The 25,231-nt window shown below is 36.5% G+C and overlaps 1 protein-coding gene across 1 annotated transcript in view; it reads left to right on the plus strand.

The window, feature by feature from the left end:
* LOC136767860 (contactin-associated protein-like 2) overlaps nt 1–25,231 on the plus strand; it is a 517,302-nt gene that overhangs the window by 453,531 nt on the left and 38,540 nt on the right. Inside the window, exons 17-20 of the mRNA XM_066721910.1 lie at nt 5,957–6,175; nt 17,642–17,878; nt 21,733–21,972; nt 24,237–24,370. Of these exons, the coding sequence (XP_066578007.1) occupies nt 5,957–6,175; nt 17,642–17,878; nt 21,733–21,972; nt 24,237–24,370 (830 nt within the window). The remainder of the gene's footprint in view (nt 1–5,956; nt 6,176–17,641; nt 17,879–21,732; nt 21,973–24,236; nt 24,371–25,231) is intronic.

The raw sequence follows: 25,231 nt of genomic DNA on the forward strand, positions 1-25,231 counted from the left end.
ATATAAAAATGGGTGGATTTCCTACACTGTTTATTTGGATATAACTACCCTCAAATTAAAGATTGAAGTCTACACTTAAAGCACATCTTGATTGTTTCCTTTCAAATCTATTGTTGGTGGCATACAGAGCCTAAATTATGACAATTGTGTCACTGTCCAAATATTTATGGACCTAACTGTATGTAAGAGGAGAAAACTGAAAGAACTAAAGGTTGAATATTTAATTTAAAGTTGAGTTTCCTTGCACCTGCACGTTTTTAAGGGCACACCCATTTTGCAGACAAATACCAGCATTGTTAAATATTTCTGTGTTGTACCAGGCAAGCCTAGCAAAGACTTTTATGTGTCTGCATATGAGTAGGCTTACATTTTGGGAATTGGCTCCTGCTCTGAGCACTATACAGACTGCTCAATTGCTTATGTTTTTTACCAAGCAGGAGAATATCTATCATCAGTAGTACTACAGGCAACAAAATAGCAGGAGAAACTGAGAGTGAAAGTCACACCATAGCTCCCCTTGGTTTTAACATCTGCTCTGAGCAGGTGGCGTAATGATTGGCAGAACAGCTTTGTCATTTCCCAACTAAGGAATGGGCTTGATTTAACACACAAGACATTTACACCACACCTGCTGTAGCCCTTGGCTACACCTAAAACTTTTGCCCTATGAAATAATGTGTATTGGAATGTGAGACGCTTGATAATGGAATCTTGAATAACACAGTGCCTTTAACGTAGAAGGCGCCTTTACATATATTGAAATGTCAGGACAGCCAGTATAGCCTGCCACTGCCATCATCAGTTCAGGATCACTGCGAATTTAGGCACCAGATAGTTTTGTGTCATTACAAAAGGCCACCAATGCATTGGAATTGAAAGCAACAGGGAGTTGGAACATATATGCCAGTCTAACACCAAGAGAACAAATTGTGAATGACAGCTAAATAAATGAGGGAACAGGGGCACTGTAGAGAATACTGCTTTGGAACACTCCCTTAAGAGATTTTTACACTGTATCTCAAAACCTCCAGGTTATTTGTTTGACAAAGAGGGCAAACACTGCCGAAGGAAATTCTTTTTTTTTTTTACTCACTGGGACAAACCTTTGACAAGACACTATGTTTCAATGATGCTTTGTTGTTATACGTATTAACTCTTCTAAAATGTTCTGCATTCAATTGTCAGACACTGTAGATGTCTCTTTCAGTGCCATACCTGAATCCGCAGATTTTAATTCCAGTTAACTGTTAACTGTAAGCACATTCCTATTGATTCTATGGCAGTATTAAACAGATAAATAAAAACATCTTATTATAGAATAATCTTTCTTACTATTTTTAATCAGCAGAAGCAGTAGAGTATTGTTGGTTGATTAAGAATCAGACAAAAATGTTAATTGTATAATTGATCTACACTCACCTAAAGGATTATTAGGAACACCTGTTCAATTTCTCATTAATGCAATTATCTAACCAACCAATCACATGGCAGTTGCTTCAATGCATTTAGGGGTGTGGTCCTGGTCAAGACAATCTCCTGAACTCCAAACTGAATGTCTGAATGGGAAAGAAAGGTGATTTAAGCAATTTTGAGCGTGGCATGGTTGTTGGTGCCAGACAGGCCGGTCTGAGTATTTCACAATCTGCTCAGTTACTGGGATTTTCACGCACAACCATTTCTAGGGTTTACAAAGAATGGTGTGAAAAGGGAAAAACATCCAGAATGCGGCAGTCCTGTGGGCGAAAATGCCTTGTTGATGCTAGAGGTCAGAGGAGAATGGGCCGACTGATTCAAGCTGATAGAAGAGCAACTTTGACTGAAATAACCACTCGTTACAACCGAGGTATGCAGCAAAGCATTTGTGAAGCCACAACACGTACAACCTTGAGGCGGATGGGCTACAACAGCAGAAGACCCCACCAGGTACCACTCATCTCCACTACAAATAGGAAAAAGAGGCTACAATTTGCACAAGCTCACCAAAATTGGACAGTTGAAGACTGGAAAAATGTTGCCTGGTCTGATGAGTCTCGATTTCTGTTGAGACATTCAGATGGTAGAGTCAGAATTTGGCGTAAACAGAATGAGAACATGGATCCATCATGCCTTGTTACCACTGTGCAGGCTGGTGGTGGTGGTGTAATGGTGTGGGGGATGTTTTCTTGGCACACTTTAGGCCCCTTAGTGCCAATTGGGCATCGTTTAAATGCCACGGCCTACCTGAGCATTGTTTCTGACCATGTCCATCCCTTTATGACCACCATGTACCCATCCTCTGATGGCTACTTCCAGCAGGATAATGCACCATGTCACAAAGGTCGAATCATTTCAAATTGGTTTCTTGAACATGACAATGAGTTCACTGTACTAAACTGGCCCCCACAGTCACCAGATCTCAACCCAATAGAGCATCTTTGGGATGTGGTGGAACGGGAGCTTCGTGCCCTGGATGTGCATCCCACAAATCTCCATCAACTGCAAGATGCTATCCTATCAATATGGGCCAACATTTCTAAAGAATGCTTTCAGCACCTTGTTGAATCAATGCCACGTAGAATTAAGGCAGTTCTGAAGGCGAAAGGGGGTCAAACACAGTATTAGTATGGTGTTCCTAATAATCCTTTAGGTGAGTGTATAATGACCTTATAATGACCAGCCATAACATTATGACCACTGACGGTTGAAGTGAATAACACTGATAATCTCGTTGGCATGGCACCTGTCAGTGGGTGGGATATATTAGGCAGCAAGTGAACATTTTGTCCTCAAAGTTGATGTGTTAGAAGCAGGAAAAATGGGCAAGTGTAAGGATCTGAGCGACTTTGACAAGGGCCAAATTGTGATGGCTACACGACTGGGTCAGAGCATCTCCAAAACTGCAGCTCTTGTGGGGTGTTCCCGGTCTGCAGTGGTCAGTACCTATAAAAAGTGGTCCAAGCAAGGAGAAACGGTTAACCGGCGACAGGGTCATGGGCGGCCAAGGCTCATTGATGCACTTGGGGAGCGAAGGCTGGCCCGTGTGGTCCGATCCAACAGACGAGCTACTGTAGCTCAAATTGCTGAGAAAGTGAATGCTGGTTCTGATAGAAAGGTGTCAGAACACACAGTGCATCACAGTTTGTTGCGTATGGGGCTGCGTAGCCGCAGACCAGTCAGGGTGCCCATGCTGACCCCTGTCCACTGCCAAAAGTGCCTACAATGGGCACGTGAGCATCAGAACTGGACCACGGAGCAATGGAAGAAGGTGGCCTGGTCTGATGAATCATGAGTTCAAGGTGTTGACTTGGCCTCCAAATTCCCCAGATCTCAATCCAATCGAGCATCTATGGGATGTGCTGGACAAACAAGTCCGATGCATGGAAGCCCCACCTCGCAACTTACAGGACTTAAAGGATCTGCTGCGAATGTCTTGCTGCCAGATACCACAAACACCTTCAGAGGTCTAGTGGATTCCATGCCTCGATGGGTCAGAGCTGCTTTTGGACCTACACAATATTAGGCAGGTGGTCATAATGTTATGGCTGATCGGTGTATAACTACACAATGTCCTTCTTTATATTACAGCTCATTGATTATTATGAACAATTAGTTCTAAAAAATACATTTTTCAGACACTCCCATTTCTAATGTTGCAGAGATATACTATATTTACTCAAAGGGAAGTTCACAAAACATTTTTGCATTTGTAAATTACAATTATCCAGTAAAGTCTATGCTTTGATATTGTATTCTCAAGTGTGTTGTAATCATGTTCAAATGACAAGCTACAATCTGAATGATCTCCTATTGCACAAATATCTAAATGCATTTTTGCAATTTTCATATTTTTTTATATTTCTGTCTTTCATATTTCCCATTATAATATGCAAATGAGTAGTGACAGTATTGTACACAGTCATTTTGACAGTGACATCTGCACACTATCTGAGGAAAAGGAAAATACAACATAAAAAAATATGATTAATGTGCTCTTTACAACTTTATATAGATTCTGTTAACATATATATAATCAGTTACTTTCTTTTAAATGAAAAATACCTGCTTTATAATAAGGTTACATCTTTAGCAGTTAATAAACATTCTATACAATAGTGATAGATGATGAATAACAATGGTATTACTAATGTTTTTAATGATACACATTATTAACGTAGTTATTAAGCACTATTCATGCAACCTTACAACAAGTGTGAATACATTGGGTATGATTAGAGAAAGATGTGATTGAATATCAAAACATCAACTTCAGTGTCCCATGACTATAAAATTGTCCCTGACTTTGGAATGCTAATTTTATTAACTATATTAATAAACTTTGCAAGCCATACTATGAACCAGTGACAGAAGTGTCCCACATTATATCACAGTTCTCCTTTTTTTTCAACATTTACATGTATAAATTCTAGTCATATTCCACCCCCAAAGGGTTTCCATTTGGCAACGGTGTGTACAGTCAGGTGGAGTGATGATTTTGTACCATATTATTAGCAGTGGCTCAGTGTGCAGATTTTTTCATTAATCTGACATCATTTTCTGTATTTCTTTCATGCAGCATGTTAGGAATATATTATTAATACTGTACTAAACACTCCTACATTCATCTAGACTAATGGAAATGCCAAAATACAGGGATGACTGGACAGTGGTGCATAGCATAAACACCTATCTAGATGACAGTTTGGCCGATTCAGTTCTTTGTGTGATACAGTTCATAATCATACAGTAGAATCAACAGGAACAAAAGAGATCATAAGGATTTGCTTCAGTTTGTTCTTTTAAAGACATAAATGAATTGAAAAGAGTATGAAAGGGCTGGATATGAAAGACCAAATAGCTTGGAAATAGTGACCCTTCCTGAAAATGGAAAAGGACAGTTTTTCCCCCTGTACTATGCTGGGAAATATATCATTTGAAAGTTTGCACAAATTACTGGATCACTGCTATTAGGGTCCGTTCAACAAAATGTGTGTTCACTGTGAAATCGATTGCAGTGTTTATTGAGGAACAGGTTAATGCACTGAGGTGTATGTAAGACTCACACATTGTCAACTATTTTCCCTTTAGGGAAAATGGTTCCACAGTTCCTAATGACTAAGGACAGCCCCTGTTAAAGAAGCAGTAGAAAGTATTATTGTGATCTCTGAAATATGTATTGTGGCAAATAAACATGTCAGCAACAGAGTATCACCTTTTAGACAGGAGAAACTTACCAAGCATCTCTATTCTGTGTTAATTTGTTCTTATTCTGATAAAAGTTGTTTCAAATATGGAAAATATTTGGTGAATTACATTTGAATATTTGGTGACATTGGTGAACTATTCAATTAAATATGGTGGAACACACAGGGATATGTGTGGCTCATAGTGAAGTAAGTAAAATTAACAGTAATCTACTGGCATTGTACAAAACATATCAGTGCATTTGTGTTGTTTTGGTTATATACTGATTGGTATAATGTTTTTTTTGTTTGTAATTACTGGGTATTCAGGGAATGTATGAGACAGAAATATAAATAAATATAACTTAACAAGCAACAGGCATTATTTATCATCCTTTTTCAGATGTTGTTCATCTCATACATACATTTGTGTTTCTACGGAATGGTAAAAAAAAAAATACACTCTAATTAGCATATCATTCAGATCCTGCATCTGTTGGTATTCTTCCTGTCATTTTGCAGCAAATAAAAATCCTTTAATGAAAAACCTGTACAATATTGTTATGGATGCTGTGAATGATTATATTTTGGGAGATATTATTTCAAATTGAAGGCATTTGTAGATAAATCAAGGAAGGCACCCTATTTATACATTTTAAAATGAGTCCTAATTATTAATGACAGTGCTAATGACCTGAAAATCAACTGAGAAGATAGCCTAATCTACCATTTTAGCTCACAGCTTCCCAGAATCAGCTACAAAAAAGTCTGAACGTGATCTTATTCTCTTTTTTCAGCCCTCACTGCTGTGACTTTCTCGTTCGACGTGGGAAACGGTCCAGTGGAGCTCACCGTCCGCTCCCCCACCCCCCTCAATGACGACCAGTGGCACCGAGTGAGTGCTGAGCGCAATGTCAAGCAAGCCATTCTTCAGCTGGATCAGCTCTACAAGGAGGTCCGACAAGCCCCCCCACAGGGACACACAAGACTGGAGCTCTACAGCCAGCTCTACGTTGGTACGCACACCTCACACCTTCCCACTGAACTAGCTTAGCATCAAAAGACACAATGAAATTCAAGATGATACTGTTTACATCCACTTCCTTCTCACTCTGCTCATGAACCTCTGGAACCCACCTTTTTCTTTGACAGATTTGTACGCATTGCATTTTAATTTTCAGCCAACAAATTGAGTCTTTAAAATATGCAGTTTCAATGAACATCATAGGATTTAATAAAACAACAAATCTGAGAAATGAGGAGGCACAGATCTTGCCCGCCTGGGTTTTCTTTTTTTTTTTCTCGTTATCACAGATGCTTCAATTCTAAGTCTGTGAGCTTTGATATTTCAGAAAGATAAACTGAGAAAGAACTGGAGTATTTAACATCTGTGTGGAATTTTTCAAGTTGTTGTGCCACCTGGAAAATGTATATGGGCTACTTATTACTTGTTTTAACCCTCCTCTACAGCGCAAATAAACCAATTTAATAAAAAAGTAATGAAAGGGAATTGATCTATGACACAACTGTGAGCCCCAGTGCCACAATAAAGCAGAACTATAGATCACCCATCTTACAGCAAGTGGGAAAAATAAGAACTTATTTGGGTCACTTAATAAAATTCTCAAAAGGGGGATATATTAAATGTAAATGGGGCAATTTGGGATCATAGAGCAAGATTTAAAAGTCACTTGGTGGCCAACATCTTATTTCGCCTTTTAAATATTTAAATTATTATTATCAGCCATTTGCATTCTCTCCTGGTTAGCAATATAATTCACAAAGAAGGGTTTTATAGACATTATTCTAAATTTTTAAACTATGTTCTTCGTTATAGAAACCTTTATTTTTTAACTAATCCTTTTTGACTGCTTGCATTTATACATCTAAAAGAGAGAGTCCACTTTGCTTTAGAATGCTTTCTTTAGTTTACATTGCGTGTTGTAATCAGCTTGAGCACTGATTAAACAAGGTACCTGGTTAAACATGAGAAATGATATTGCACAGATGTACTGACTTGGGGGGAAAAGTATTTAAGCTGCTCTATATTATCCACTGTTTTTGTAAGACACACACACACTTAAACTGAGCTAATGAGACAAATCGTATTCTTATTATTAGAATATGTATAACATTTCTCTACCTCACTGAAACAGAACCTAGATCATTAAATGCATCCACATGCTCAGGATAAACAAAATAATCCCATCTAACATAAAAATGCACTTAAATACAATTCAAGCAAAAAGAAACGGGTTCACAACTGGGATTAAATGACCTGCAAATATAAAACTATAAACCTGTACTCAGTGGCAACAATATTTATTGTTAGATACTTCTTTTAGATGTTAGACTACATATAACTGATCTCAAGCTCTGTAGCTTTGTTGTCACTATTGGTACATTATTTCATTGATGTCTGTGTAGTCTATCTGTTTTAGCTTCAATAACAACCAATGTTTTTGGCTCACTATTGCTCTCTCATTGCTCGCCCATTTCAGAAGCTATCATTGGCACTGCATGTTCACAGCTCCTGATATTTTAGATTAAATACAGCCACAAGCAGCACTATAATATTCAGAGCTGCGACTATCACACAACTTTTAGTTTTAGCAGCATGCAAATAGTTTTCATTTAATTGGATCCTATGTTAGAGAAAGGACTTTTTAATTTGATACTGCCAGCACAAGACTGTTTTATTTCAAAGTTTTATTTCATTTTTATAATATCTTTGCATAAGATACAATCAAAACAAACAACAATCTTTTATAACTAATATCAATATTGCTTCCTTCATAGCAATTGTGAACATATATTTAAATTATTAGGTAATAACAATATAATAACACAGATAAATCCATCAGTATATGTCTATTATGCATTACAAAGTGATAAATAATGAAAATTGAGAAAGGTATACAATCAACAAATACCAAAAAGTTATATGAATCCTTAATGGTTTCTAGCAGAGGTCTTGATGAGGGCAAGTTCCTCATAGTTGGATAATTGGAATAAAACTGTAATGTCAAAAATACCTTCATTGATGATCTCATAACGGTAAGTATAAGAACTAGGCAAATTAATTTGGATATAAATGTGTCATTTACTCTGATTTATACCCTTGATAATGCATCTTTTATGTTATGCCCTACAACTCTCCTTTTAATGAACAGCAATGAAAAATATCTATGTATCTTTAGAAACATTTACATAATAAGAACTTGCATACTGATAGTCTGTCCTAGAGAAGAAAATTAAATTACTTTCACAGACTAATCACCCCCTTCATAAATCAAAGACACCCGTGTCAGAATTGTATTAACCAACTACTTAAAGCTTGCATTAGCAATAACGTACACTATGTCCTGAGTTGTATTAAGAGCTAATTTTCTACTGTATCTAAACACAGTAGATATGCCTGCATATTTAACACAGTGTTAATAAGTATCAAGGTTTGTATTTGTAACAAAATATTAGTTCTTACTCTTTTCATAATTTCTGGAGTTATGGAGGTCCCTGATACTCGCAATTGTCAAGATTTCCACATTTAAATAAAGCCTTCCTATAAACAAAGGGATTGACTAAGAATGCATGCTAATAAATGCAATGATTAAACTAAAAAAAAAATTGCTTGTGCATTTGTATAACGTGGCATTCAAGAAAATGTCAGTCCAAGGGTAACTCAAAAACCTTTTATTCTAATCCTCGAAAGCCATTTTGCATTAAGTGTAATCTCCTAAAATGTCCATGTCCTATGAATTTAATCTCCATCCCAATGTGGGAAAGCAGATTTGTCCGTACTATGTAAGTACCACTAAAATGGTGGATTTTGACAAGACTCCTAGTCTTTGCTTTTGACATTTTTAGGATTTGGGTAGTAATAGTTAATATTTTTTGTTACTTCCCAAAAGACACATTTTAACTTTATTTTATTTTATACGCTCTTTTTTCCATCAGTAAACGTTATCTTTGCCCTCCCTAGGTTTCTCTGTCTTCCATTCTTTCTGTACTTTTACAAAGCCTTTATTTGTATGTGTGTGCCTGTGTGTGTTAAATTCAAAGATAATTGCTAACCAAATATGAATTATGTTAAAATCTATTACATTGACATTTCTGTCTTAGCTAATATATTGTAATATAGCAAAATATGTTCTTTGCTAAACGCAGGCCCAGCTGACAATGCAGGGAAGCTCTATTCAAGTTTTGAGGACAAAAAATTAACTACAATTCAAATTATAGATTCCACATTTGCACATTGTGTTCATTTTGGAATTGCTTTAAAAGCCTGATTTTCCATTTAGTAAAGAGTAAGGACAGTATATATGTTGTTACATTTACTGTTAACACTTACAGCTTATCTACTCAAACAAAATAGTAGCAATTCATTCCTGTTCTTGTTGCTTTTCATGATGATAGAAACGTATACTCCTTGCATTTAAAACATTCCTGTAATTACCATATACATCAATAACAGTAACACATTAAAGAACCGTATTGCTTACCAATGGCTAATTTTAATTGCAAAAATAACAACTGTATATATTCCATAGTGTCAGAGGAATTTCCCGCATGTGTGATGTCCAGCCATTCTGTATAACAGTTTAACTGAAACTCATATTATCACCTCAATAAGATTATTTTATGAGGCAAGACACGTCAAATCACACGGGTGCAATGATCATTTATTTGGAACAGAGTGGAACATGTAAATGTAATGTAACTAATATCAATTGATTATATTCATAAAATAAGAATATTAAGCTTATGTTGAGTTACAGGAAAAGATAATACCCCTATTCAGACAGGTCAGAGCCAATCTCAGTTGGCAGCAGGCAGCCGTGTGTGTCTTCTCCTTGTTTTCTTTTTCTGCTTTGCCTCTTCTTCCTTTCCGTTGTTCGGCTGTAGACCTTTAAAGGGGTTAATTCAGCCAATCACACCCCTCTATACCATGAGCTCAGATCATGATCAGATTGTGTTACCAAGCGCAACTTCTCTGCCTATGTCTAAGGTCATAAGAATGCACTGGACCCTATCTGTGTGGATGAGTTCAGACAATATGAATGTGAACTGGTTAATCTAAAGTCTGTTAGTAGACATGAGAAATGATTCGCCATGGTAGAGAAATATACTGTATCCTAGAACATCTTACAATAGCTGCAAATCTTACCAAATAACCTGTGCAGACATCAGACTGACCCAGTAGGGCTAATTTTGATTAATAGTCCTGCCCTTGAAAGTGTTCAGCAATGGCAGAGTGACATTAAGATTCTTCAGCTGATATAATGATGGTAAACACTGACACTGTGCTGTACTCTGATAAGTGTGAGTGTCAGTGGAGCATGGAGTGCTGAATGTCATGTAAGAGACTATACAAACTTCAATAAGGTTACAATTGAAAGCATACCCCTCGAGCCATCTGGATGCATGCTAATAACTACTTGATCCTCGGATTTTATCAGAGAGTTTCTGTGTTCCACGATTCGGATCCCCAAATGTGAATTATTCAGAGTTCAGAGTTGGAATCCTGCTTTCTAAAACATAATTGTTTACTTTGGTACAGGATTTATTCATGTTCCCTTATTATAAAGGTTCAGTGGATTGTGATGACAGGCAGCTACTCAAGTCTCCCAGGACAGCTGTTATGTTTCATGTAATCCTCTATCAATATACTGATTTGCTTCTGTGCTGATTCAGGGCTTTATGTGGAAAGTATTGATGTGATATCCCTCAGAAAAGGACAAGTGAGTTGTGAACTTTAAAACTATAAATACATTACTATTTTGAAGTTTAGAGGTCCTGATATGTGTAGTTCATGACTTAAATCCCTGACGAAAATGTTCAATACAAACTTACAACCAAGAGCCAAGGATAAGTATCACAATTGAAACACACACAGCAAGTTTTCATCTTCATTATTAAGTCCATAGCCAAAATACTGAATCAGTCACACTGTTGTTCAGTTAAATAAGTCAGTGGGATAATTCTCTGCCTAAATCTCACAACTATCAAGTTTGATCTCCTGCCAGCCAAAAGAGCATCCTGTCCCATTAAGATGGAAGTCTTTTGTACCGGTGCTTAGTTGATAAACCAATAGTATAATGATCACCAGAAACCAAAATGTAAGAACATATTTAGTCAACTGATATTAAGTAACGAAGATCTGAAAATATACAAAATGTCTCAATAAAGAAAATAACTGTACACACACACATATGCATACAGGCATCTTTCTACAGGAGCAGCACATTCCATTCAAGCCCGTAACGAACAGATTGCATTTTATCTGCTTAAAATATGAATAGAAACCAATCATTCACAATGTGTGCATAATGAACAGATTGCAGTGTGAATCATTTATTTTGCTCAAAGACCTGAAATGAGATTTGTTGGACTGTGCGTTCAATCTTTGTTTTCTTTGTCTGGCAAAGAGCATCTCCTGCACAGAGAGAAGTAGGCCATGTTAGATTGAAACACCGGGTCTGATAGTTGCGATTTTTGTTTCCATTGAGAGTGTTGTGATCTTTTCTTTATTTCTTCTCTCTTTTCTTTTTTTCTATATTTCTAATTTGGTCTTTATATGACATATATATTATTTCTGTTTATTGCTTGTGTTGTTTCCTTTTATGTTTTTTACCATGTTTCTGTATTTAATTATATTATGTTGTATATCTTGTTGTTTTTATTCATCAAAATCCTGTTTACTCCCTTGGTTTGTGTTTTGTGTTTTTTACTTTCTCATTTGCTTCTCTTTTTCTTCGTTAACTCCTATTGTAATTCGACTGCTCTACAGGGAAACGGATTTCGTGGTCCTGTCAGGCCAGTAGGTAACTTTTATGTATCATGTGTCGCTCATGAATGTGTGCCCTGCATTTACTGTATCAGTTAACAAGACAACACAAATAAAAGAACTGCTGACAAAGGTGAGACCTTATACTGCAGTACTAGGTGAGAAAAGTTCATACCGAAGGCTCAACATCCCCAGGAGCTTCATAAAGTGATGTGTGACTTGTGAATATGAAAAGAAAATAACTATACTCAGGTTGGAGTTCTGATCACTTAACAAGTAATTTAGCAGACTGTGAAATGAATGCATTCTTTTTTGATTAATTTCACAAGCAATTTACTTATTCCCCTGAACAGTATTGTTGATTGACATACAAAGAACTTGCGTAATTGCAAATTCATTCAATTTCTGTGTGTCTCAGACAGAGTGATTGGAATGCTTTTTTAATGGAAGCTCGGACAGCCTGAGCTGACATTTACAAACCACTTGTATTATTTCTGTATTCTTGATAAAGCATCAAAATGTGTAGTTCTATATTTAATTTAATTTATTCTATAGATTTATAACTAAAATCACTCAATGAGATAGAAGAGGACATTGAGGAAATTAAAATTGACACGCACCAAATATCCCATCATTGGTGGTGGTGGTGGTAGTAGTAGTAGTAGTAGTATTAGTAGTAGTAGTAAATTATAGTAAATTATATATATATATATATATATATATATATATATATATATATATATATGTACGTATGTATATATATATATATATATATGTATATATGTATGTATGTACAGTGAGGGAAAAAAGTATTTGATCCCCTGCTGATTTTGTACATTTGCCCACAGACAAAGAAATGATCAGTCTATAATTTTAATGGTAGGTGTATTTTAACAGTGAGAGACAGAATAACAACAAAAAAATCCAGAAAAACGCATTTCAAAAAAGTTATACATTGATTTGCATGTTAATGAGGGAAATAAGTATTTGACCCCTTCGACTTAGTACTTGGTGGCAAAACCCTTGCTGGCAATCACAGAGGTCAGACGTTTCTTGTAGTTGGCCACCAGGTTTGCACACATCTCAGGAGGGATTTTGTCCCACTCCTTTGCAGATCCTCTCCAAGTCATTAAGGTTTCGAGGCTGACGTTTCGCAACTCGAACCTTCAGCTCCCTCCACAGATTTTCTATGGGATTAAGGTCTGGAGACTGGCTAGGCCACTCCAGGACCTTAATGTGCTTCTTCTTGAGCCACTCCTTTGTTGCCTTGGCTGTGTGTTTTGGGTCATTGTCATGCTGGAATACCCATCCACGACCCATTGTCAATGCCCTGGCTGAGGGAAGGAGGTTCTCACCCAAGATTTGATGGTACATGGCCCCGTCCATCGTCCCTTTGATGCGGTGCAGTTGTCCTGTCCCCTTAGCAGAAAAACACCCCCAAAGCATAATGTTTCCACCTCCATGTTTGACGGTGGGGATGATGTTCTTGGGGTCATTCCTCCTCCTCCAAACACGGCAAGTTGAGTTGATGCCAAAGAGCTCGATTTTGGTCAAATCTGACCACAACACTTTCACCCAGTTCTCCTCTGAATCATTCAGATGTTCATTGGCAAACTTCAGACGGGCCTGTACATGTGCTTTCTTGAGCAGGGGGACTTTGCGGGCGCTGCAGGATTTCAGTCCTTCATGGTGTAGTGTGTTACCAATTGTTTTCTAGGTGAATATGGTCCCAGCTGCCTTGAGATCATTAACAAGATCCTCCTGTGTAGTTCTGGGCTGATTCCTCACCATTCTCATGATCATTGAAACTCCACGAGGTGAGATTTTGCATGGAGCCCCAGACTGAGGGAGACTGACAGTTATTTTGTGTTTCTTCCATTTGCGAATAATCGCACCAACTGTTGTCACCTTCTCACCAAGCTGCTTGGCGATGGTCTTGTAGCCCATTCCAGCCTTGTGTAGGTCTACAATCTTGTCCCTGACATCCTTGAACAGCTCTTTGGTCTTGGCCATGGTGGAGAGTTTGGAATGTGATTGATTGATTGCTTCTGTGGACAGGTGTCTTTTATACAGGTAACGAGCTGAGATTAGGAGCACTCCCTTTAAAAGAGTGCTCCTAATCTCAGCTCGTTACCTGTATAAAAGACACCTAGGAGCCAGAAATCTTGCTGATTGATAGGGGATCAAATACTTCTTTCCCTCTTTAACATGCAAATCAATTCATAACTTTTTTGAAATGCGTTTTTCTGGATTAATTTGTTGTTATTCTGTCTCTCACTGTTAAAATACACCTACCATTAAAATTATAGACTGATCATTTCTTTGTCAATGGGCAAACGTACAAAATCAGCAGGGGATCAAATACTTTTTTCCCTCACTGTATATATATATATATATATATATATATATATGTATGTATGTATATATATATATATATATATATATGTATGTATATACATATATATATATATATATATATGTATGTATGTATATATATATATATATATATATATATATGTATGTATATATATATATGTATATATGTATATATATATGTATGTATATATATATATATATATATATATATATATATATATATATATTTATGTATATATATATATATGTATATATGTGTGTGTATATATATACATAATGTACACTACTGGTCAAAAGTTTTATAACACCCACATTATTCCACTTTTTATTGAAATTTAAGTAATCAAGTGCAGTGAATAACCTGAAATGGTACAAAGGTAAGCAGTAAACTGACAGAGGTTAAAAAAACAAAGTTTAGGTTACCAAAAACTGAAAAATAATGTACATTTCAGAGTTATATACTGTTACTACACCCTCTTAAGCAGTCAGCTTGGGGGGGGGGGGGGGAGTCTCATTCAGATGGTCACAGATCACTCAGTTTGCAAATAGGCTAGTTTTGTTCAGAACAACCTAACGATTAATCCATTATTTGATGTTCTATCCAACACACAGAAGTTCAGATCCAATTATGTAAAGACATTTTGTATTAGTACACTGTAAACAGTTTTCCATCTTGACATTTTGAGCTCTCTACGGGTGTGTGTTGCTTCTACCAAAACGTGGATGGTCTTGATTTGATCAGTAGACTGTCTGGTTCCTGAATATGTCATAATTGTCAATATTTTCTGAGATGTATTCCTACTCAGATCCAGTATCCTGCCACCCCCCATTTCAGAATGAGGAGGGGCAGGCGTAAATCAGAAAATGCTTCACATCGTTAGAAAGTTGAGGGTCTCAGCTTTTATGGTATACTTTATGGTATAACACTTGGCAAGCAACACAACAGTGAAGATTACACATGGGATTAAAGAGAAGCACATGGATTTGGTGCCCTTTAAAGGGTACCAGAAGGGTTTGTCAGCTTAAGGGGTTAAATTTTGTTAAACAAAACGATTCCATTATTTTATTTTATTTTTTATCTCCAATTGTGTATTTGTTCTATGTTTTAAGTTCAGAGTACATTGAGACATTAAACTGCGTAAATTTCAATATAAACTGGAAAAACTGAGTTCTGAAACTTTTGACCGGAAGTGTATATATACTGTAAACAATGTATTTTCATGAGAATATCTAGAAGAGTACAGTTTTTCAAGATGTTCTTGTTCTCTTAATTGATTTCTAAAGGAAGTTCAGAGTTGCCAGAGAAGTGTGTGTTTCTTTTGTTTGTTTGTTTTCTCTATTCATAACCTTTCAGAAATCAGCAAGATGTCTGTAAGATAATATTTAAAAAGTCTGGCTTCAAAACAATATGAATTCTCTAATTTGGCTCTGCTGCTGCAAAATATCGTTATTTTCCTGCTGTGAGAATCTAATTTCTAAAATATCACATTCCGAAAAGATACCAGTCAAAACAGTATGGGGAGTGAGCTTAGCCACAACAGAGACAATGTGTGTAAATTCAGTTAAACTTCCCAGCTGCCATAAAGCAGTGAAAATACTTTTTATGAAATTGACTTGCTTGTTAATAATTGCATTTTCACTGCATTGTTGAGATTGTTGACTCTTGCTGCAGTATTTTTTTCTGTCCAAATATAGTCTGTTTCAAGATCAACACTATTAATTTATTCACTGGAGTCACTGGAATAATAGTGCACATCAGTTAAGAAAATATTGTCTGTTCTTTATAATTAATGCTAATCATGGAATTCCTGAGCTTCATTAAACAGGAAATTTGTGCAGTTGCTTTATCAAAGCAGTCTACATCAATAATTAAACATTAATGGCTGAATTGCAGACTATTATGATATTAATACACAGCATATTTACAGATGATGAAACTCCAGCCATGAGCTTAGGATCTATTGTAAATGTGGTGGGTTTGTTTTATTACTTTAAATAGAAGGGCATGTGAAAGACACGGAATACATAGAGCTTTACATTATTTGAACAAGGAATTAAATTAGACTGTGAAGTGAAATATTAATGACAGATTTTCAGAAAATTAGCACTCTGATTTCTTTGTTAGCCTGTGTCAGTGGAAACTCAAAAGGACATTTTCGAAGATGAAGTATCTGACAAGTTCTTATATCAGTGTGAGGTCGGGCCTATAATAATAGGGTATATGCTTATATTTTTATGTTTTTAATTTTTAGAAGCTAAAAAATAAATAGAATTGTGCTCAGCCATCAGTTATTCTGTCTTTTTTAATCCAGTGAATTAGGGTTTTTTTGGGTTTTTTTTATACGCATTGGGAAATTAGTTATGCTTTATTTTAAATTATATTTTAAAGGACAATAAATCCTCTCATTTGGGTTAAGTGTATTTGGTGTTTGTGTGGAACTGCGAGATAGCGGTAAATTACTGCACACAAATGCTAGGGCAATTTGAGATGAAGTACCCACATTCAAAGCAACGGATATGTATTGGTTGTTCAGGCTGGAATTGCCGCACTCACAATACATGAATCTGTAAAGAGTTTGACTTAGCTTAATTAGTTGAGCTTTTTAGAGAGAGCACTTTTTTTACAACTCAGAATAATTCAGATCTACTCATGTTCAGATAGGAAAGGCTACAGTGCTACCTTTGCAACCAACTTTCTCTGCAGTAGCTAATTGTTCATTGTTTATTATAATCAGAAGCTGCTCTGTTTTGGGTCTTTATTTTGGAAAGTAGAATATTGATATTCTTGTAACAAAAGACCCCTAAATCTGCTATATGTTTAGAAGGTTGTAATGAGAATTGTGCATTTAGGATTTTCCATGATAACCTCTTTGCTTTCCTGCTGAGGATTTCTTGTGATTATTCTTCTCTCTTAAACTTAGATGTTTACACATATGACAGTTATCAACATCTGAAACCACAGCTTTATTTACAATGCATTGACCAGTGTTGTCAGTTACTCCATTTTCTTGGTTGTTTCTTGCAGGTGACATACAGTAAAGCAACCATTGAGTCAAAGTTATCGGACAGCGTATTCCTAGTGAGCCAAATGACTTTCATGCATGGCAGCAGCCTAAGAGCTAGTTAAATTGAGCAAAAACTGAAACACTGGTCTCACATTTTTTTACTACACGGGGAACTAAACAATGTATTGATTTGCACTATACAAATTCCCCTGTATTTCAACAAGGACCACAAAGACACGTGTAAGGGATGAGGATATTTCAAACCTGTGGGTTTCATTTCTTCAGGGTTGTAATGATGTTGCTGTCTTGCTTAGGTGCTGCGGGAGGTCAGAAAGGCTTTCTTGGATGCATCCGCTCTTTGAAAATGAATGGAGTGACCCTTGACCTGGAGGAAAGGGCTATGGTCACCCCCGGAGTAAAGCCAGGCTGCTCCGGACATTGCACCAGCTATGGCATCTACTGTCGGAATGGAGGAAAGTGCGTCGAGAAATACAATGGCTATGCATGTGACTGCTCTGGGACTGCGTATGATGGACCTTTCTGCACTAAAGGTAATTGGAGACCATATGACATTTATTTTATTTTCATTAGTGTTCATTATGAGCAGAAATATGATTAAACTCATTTTGGAGTTCCAGGTCATGTTTGTTTTTATGGGTACGCCCCCCACCGACCTTGCAGACCTCCATATATTAATCTGAAGTTAATTTCTTCTGTTGCTGGAATTCTTATCGCTCAACAGTTAATAATAATAATAATCCTGCTTCTTTTCTGAAGGCCTGGTAGCTATTATGCAGCTACCAAACCCGAAACAACAGCCCAGATTAGAAAAAAGAATTAAAAGGAGAAGTGAGGGGGTGTTGCCAAGTGGAAAGGGAACAAATCAATGTTTTTCTTTCTTTCTCCAAGGCTTTTGCTGTTTTATGGAAGCTTATAGTTATGTGCTTCAAGTCTCTTCAAGACTCCTTTTAATAAGGAGCTCTATTGCAAGCACCATTTTGTGCTGTTTGACTAGTGAACAACAGTCTGTTTTTGATTTCAGAATTCCCCTGTGCTCTATGACCATGTAATTCTTAGTCTGAAGTTCAAAAAACCATAGAAGAGAAGAATGAAAAAGAATAGAAGTAAAAATCTGTCTCCTGTCATTTAAACATGTAATGGATAGGACTGGAAAAAGTTGATGAAAGATTCAGCTCAGATGTTACAAGCTGTTGCTCATTTATTTGTTTAGTTGGTTCCTGACCTACTTCATTTTTATGCCACAGTAGGCCTTAGGTGCTGTGATGGGTGAAAATGATATTTGTAGATCACGGATGGCTTGTCAATTTGAATATGCTAATAAGCCTGCCAACATCAAAAGAACTCTTGAGTTCTTCTTGCTCACTTCTGAGACCAAGACCAGCTCATGCAAGCCCCCAGGAACCAATCCATGCAGCGCTCGCCTTTCTAAATTCCCAGAATGAGAGCTGTTGTTTCTTTTTGCCTCCAGCTCTGATTCTTCCCATTGGTATACATGTTTTGATAATGCATTAACTTTTTCATAATAGCACGTGTTAGTTGTTATTTACATTACATACATATTTACAGATCGGAGCAGTCTGGAGCAGTTCAAGTCAATAATTTATTCTTCTGCGTTCTTGCCTGCAGGTTCAAGTAATTGCATTCGCTGCTTGGAAAGTGGTAGCTTCTAAACAATACGTTGTTCAAAACACTTAAGTGCTGTGAACACTTTTGTTTTGTAATTGTGAACACCTTAGCCTTGAATTAACCAACAGCCCGAAGCAGGTGCATTTTCAAACGGAGCAGGACGATTATTGTGCTGTAGTATTATTTTTTGGAGCTGTCATGTTCAAACCTCGTGGTAGTTTGCCTACCAATAATATTAAGTGGGGAGAGCATATTAGTCACTGACAGTCTAACCTACACTGCCTAAAAACCCTGAAACCAATGACAGTTTTTCAGTATGTGCTGCACATGATTCCCCTGTTAATTATTTAATTTGCTTAGATAGGTATTGTCACATTTCCTGATTTCCCATACCGTGTTTTCCGACAAATATATAAATGATCAGACCTCAAATGGACTTGTTCTCACTGCTACAAGTCCTTTCAACCTGCAACCTGTCCACCAAGTTTTATAATCGCAATTGATTTGCTCCTTTTATTGTGGCAGTAGCACTTGAGCTTAATAGAGCTCACACATTTTGGTTAGTGGGTTTAATTAGTAAGCTGGATCATCTCACTGCAATTCAATGATATCTTTATTATCCCTACTGAGGGAAGAATCCAATGATTGGGTAATTTTGCTGTCTGCGATTCAAAAACACGAGTTTCCAACTTAAACATGCACACGGGATGCGGTGTTTGCAGGATGCTTTCACCAGAGAGTTTTGATTGCTTCCCTGAGCTAAACCCTTGGTGACTGCACAAAAACAAAGAAAGCAAAGTGATTAAGAGTTATAGCAAAACAACAGGCTGCTCTGTGGCAAATGAGAGCTCCTTTGGTACCACTGCACTAAAGTGGTAGAATCTATAGGACAAATCTGTTTTCTTGCATATTATTTTAACTTTAATGTCTTTTCTACAGAATGAGAAAAATACAGAATTGCTGTTTCTGTATTAGTGTTTTCTCCCTAATTAGATTTAGTATACCTCGAAAATCATAATACTATATATGTTTTTAATTAAATAGAGTGCTGTTCAACGGTTAGGTATTTTTGGGGCACAGTTAGCTTACATATTCCAGCAGACTGACTAGTTGAGAAGCAATAAGAGGAACAGACCAGGCAAGTTCACACAGAAGGATTCAACTTATTTAGCTTATTTAGGCATGTCAAAGCAAAGGTGTGAATACTTATATAATGAAGAACAAATAAAATGTGGAAAAGATAATTATCTGTTGTATCTGTAGACCTGTCAGTAACTACAGGTCCACATCTTTACCACTTGTTCAATTTTTGTATTTTGCAAATCAGCTATTTGGGGTAGATATTCCCTTTTCAGTTGACTTGCTGTAGAAATTATTCCCTCATTTATTACATGCTTGTTCAGAAATGCACGTAGTTTTTTTCCAGGAGAATATTAGTCCAAACAAATGCCTCTGTCAGAACAAAATAACATCTTGTCAGCATCTGTAACTCTCTTTCCCTTATGTTTTTACTGGGGGAGGTCATTTAATAGCTGTCAACCTCAACCTTTTGTTTTATGTGAGTTTTTTATTGTTTTTCTGGTGATAACTGTCTGTTTATTATTGACTTTCGTGTGTGGTCTGAAGATAAATTACAAGTTGTGCAAAATAAATTATACCCATCGGTATACAGAATACCAGGTGTATACCTTTGCTTGTGTTAGCTCAAAGAAATGCCTTTTGATTGCAATGTCTTTGACTCCATGTTTAGGTCTCTTGATGTTTCTTTTAATGCATCAATGTATTATTTAATTATCATTTATACTAATCGTAATTAGGTTAAATTAGTCAAAGCACAATTTGTGAATTCAATTAGTATAACTGGGGAGGCTGCAGGGACATCTAGGATAGCATAGCCATTGCATTACAATTGGAAAAAACAGAAAACGCAGGGCACAACACATAATGAAGTTACTGATTTTACATGATAAACCAGTAGTGGCAGCGAGAAAAAACTAAAAGGATTTGGTATTTAAGAGTGATTTACTTGGAATCGTAATGGACATGACTCCTTGCATTTAGCTGTATTTACTGCCTATTGATAATATAACCGTGACACCTCTAGTCCATCTCATTCAATCTTTCTCATCCTCCTGAAAATCAACTACACTAATTAATATTGATTTTAAATCCAAAATGACTGAGTATGCCGACTACCTCCATTTAAAAAGATGCTTAAAAAGCACTGAATGCCATTGCGCCCGTGTGTTTAAATATTTTATCTGGACGTGTTCTCCTTGTTCCACTTCTATAATTTTGTGCACACTTTACCTCTCAGTTGTATTCACTGTAATAGTGGTTGAAGTTATTTTTGTTACCCTTTTATTTATTTATTTTATTTCGTTCACAGGCATGGCTGACATTTCATGATAGTGTTCTTGCCTCTTGGGCTCTTTCCTAGATGGAATATCTGGTCAGATTAAAATGCTGTGGTACTTACACAGAACTGTAGTACCATCTCTGTTGTGAAGGTAACCAACACCAATCACACATATTTCTCCCCAAAACAACTCAGACTTTCCTCCATGCTTGGATATTAACACAGATATCTCTTTTTTCAAACTTCAAAAATCGATGGAAACCAAATTGGTTCAAATGTACCTCTAACTGGCCCATGATATGTTATTGCTCAGCTATTCACACTCCATACTTTGGGATCTCTGCTAAGAGCTTCAGTGAATCTTCTGAATGATTTAGCCTCTGTTGTTCGGCCTTGCAGATGTTGGCGGTTTCTTTGAAGCTGGAACCATGATCAAGTATAACTTCCTACCTGAGGCGACGGTGGCAGCAGCGGCAACTGCCAAGGACGTGAAGAGCGTTCCCCAGATCAGGCCCACTGAAGTCAACCTGACCAGCGAGGACCTAGCCTTCAGCTTCAGCACCACCAACACCCCCAGCATCCTGGTGTACATCAGCTCCAGGACACAGGACTACCTGGCTGTGGTGCTTAGGAACAACGGTAAGCCAGAGTCTACATGTAGGAGCACCAGTAATTGCTGCACTTTATATAGAACAGTCTTGGTCTCATGACTCGCAGAAGTAATTGACTGGAATCAGCTTCTCTGTCACAGAGGTTGGGAAAATGCTAGTATCAAGTGATGGCATGAACCTGGTCAATCACTAAGGAAGTCATCATGCTAAATAAAAACAAAACTGTCACATAATAATCCTGAAAACCCTCGCTAGGGAGACTAAAATGCTGAACTCTATGATCCATGGTCTGTCAAATGGAGGTGCTTTGAAACACTCCCCACTTCTCTGACTCACATTTACCATTGTGATTGCATTAGCGCCATATCTCCAAGCTATGAAATTAAATTGGAACAAGTTCAATTAATTGTTTTCTCCTTTTTAATAAGCTTGCCAGAAAAAAATAACATTGCCTCTAATCATATTACCTTTAATGTATGTCTGCGATAATAGTTGAAATGTAAAATGAAAGATTTTGGGGCCGAAATGTTATTTTTAGATTAAATGAAAAGAATCTGCAGGATTTCTACCACTGTATTATTATTGCTTTCTTTAAATAACTGTCAGGCAAATTAAACCATCTCATGTCTTAATTTTAACAATTGAATGCTCAGACGATATTTCACCATTTTCCATGTTTTAATATGAATCTTTGAAAGAGATTTTTTCATTTGCCCAACTTTTTAAATGTGAATTTAGAAATGAAGGTCAGATATGTTTTTTTGTCTGAGTGAAAAAGAGTATAATGCTTTTTTAAAGTAAGAAAATACATGGAAATACAATACATTCATTTTCATGATAAATGAGTTTAAAAGCAAAGTAATTTAATTTGTAGAGAAAGAGTACACTCTCAAAAACCCTTTAGTTATTCTGTCTAGCATTGTTTTCTGAGGAGAGAGGGTGGGAGTCTCAATAGTACATTATTCAACAATTTTACTGCATACTAAGTATTAAAAAAACATCTAATTTTGTTTGTTTTTTGCCTATAATACTTAATGATTTTAACAATGCTCATGCATTTTTTTTTATTATTACTCAGCAGAAATTCTCAGTAACTGTTCACAGTGAATGTATCACTTTTTTATTATTATTTGTCCCAGATAAATAATTGCTTCTTTTCCGGGATGTGCACAGGCTTATGGCATTTGCATTAACAGTCAGAAAAGCCTTATGGCATTACACAAGAGACTTCAATAACTTCTAATTTGTTTTGCAATAAAATCTTTTTCAATAAACAGAAGACAATAAAACAAGGGGAATCAGAATTTAACCTGTAGTAAAGCTAGCTGATCAGCTTCACAGAGCAACAATAAACAATATGAGAAGCACAGGTCTGTTTGTGTTTTATAGAGGATGTAATGGAAGCTAATGTGACAGGATGTTTAGGGATTTTTTTGCTGAAAGTATTAAAGAAAAAATGTGTTCCTGCAAATTTAGACAAAAGAAACATATAGCCACCTACAACAAACGGTGTGCTTCTTAGAGAGATAGAAAAGCAGATTAACAATCAATGCAGGGAGAATTTACAATCAGTCTCAGAGAAATAAGCCTAATTGAACAACAGCAGATTTATGGAATACATTCTTTAATGACATTATGCATTACAGAAAAAGAACTACCATCTTCACAAAATGGGTTCAAATTACTTTACCAGAAAGTATATCAATGTTTAATGAGCCCATTTTTCTGTTAAAGGAATTTTAAAATGTCTTGTCAAAAAAATATATCTATATACCAAAAAGAAGAGTTTAGACTACATGCAACTAATTGATTAATATAGAGCTAACAAAAGAAGGTTTCTGATTTCAAATCAATTTCGAAATGATGCATAAGAAGAGATTTGAACAGTGCAATGAAAGTAAATGTGCACTTTGGGTTGCTGTCATCATGCAATAGATTTGACCAAAAAGTTTAATAAAAGGTCACTTAGGATGAAGTGATTTACTAATTCTTAAGTTTAGCTGCATAATTACTCAAAAAGAAAATCATTTTAAAATTAAATTCTTCATACTGGGAATACATTTACATATTAAAGAAGTCAGACTGCCCTCTCTCCCAAGGCTTTACTGGTCTTTAAGCTGAAACCTCTACTGGGCAACTGTCAATCACTCTCAATGTAAAACAATCATGTCTTTCCTACTGGCTGCCATTCAAAAATCCCCTGAATTTCTATTAGTGTGCAGCAAGATTAGACCTATATACATTGAAATCATTGAAGATATGGTAAAGGAAGAAACCTAATCTTCTTTGCAGGAACTCTACAAATCCGGTACAACCTGGGGGGCTTGAAGGAGCCCTTCAAAATTGATGTGGACCACAGGAACATGGCAAACGGACAACCCCACAGTGTGAATATCTCAAGGGATGAGAAGGCTATACAACTGCAGGTAAATCCCAAAGGGAAATACTCCAACAGCATCAATGACTCTGCCTAATGAGCACTAACCACCCTTGGAATATAAATGAAATGATGAAAGTTACTATAAGATTAGAGGCTGACATTTCCGTGGTTATCTGATTGAACAAATATCACACACACACCTAAAGGATAATGACTTGTGTCGTCTTCATTGGGTAGCAGGGATTGAATATAGCTCCTAATATGGCAACCAATGAAAATATCACAGTGAACACCAATACAATGAATTAAATATAGCAGAAGTATAGTGCACAAAGTTTAGCAGGAGTAAATAATGGCGGTTGTGATATGGATTGCAACCAAGGACAGCACTCACTTTCAGGTAATTCCAATTTACACTGCTTGTCCTGTTTAAAACTGAGACTTCATGAAAAAATAAACCAGGAAAACTAACAACATGGCTTTATTTGTTCCCTGTCAGTCAGAAACTTCTATAAAAGAGTCACATTTAGCCCATAAATTCCCTAGTTGTCAGGCAAAGTGTGTAAATGAGATATAACTGCCAGTATGAGAAAACAGAAGCTTGTAGATCTATGTGTCCCTGTCCTTTGTTGTAACCATGCCTCGCTGTCTTATCAGTTTCAATCGCAAATGAAAGAAGCACAGATACGTTTGCTGTGAGTTGACTGGGTTTGAAATCAGGAGAGATTTTTTATTATGTCCATCTCTTTTGAGTCTAAGGATCTTTCCTCAGAAGCACTTTCCCGGCATACCAGTAATTCCCCCCAGACAAATCTGGAGCGCCACGTCGGCCCGTTCAACTGTGTACGATCGAGACTGATATCAATTCGGACTGCCTCTGTGGGTTTTACCATCTCAAGTTATAAAC

Source organism: Amia ocellicauda, chromosome 2 (assembly GCF_036373705.1).
Source record: "Amia ocellicauda isolate fAmiCal2 chromosome 2, fAmiCal2.hap1, whole genome shotgun sequence".
In the NCBI taxonomy this organism is placed as follows: domain Eukaryota; kingdom Metazoa; phylum Chordata; class Actinopteri; order Amiiformes; family Amiidae; genus Amia; species Amia ocellicauda.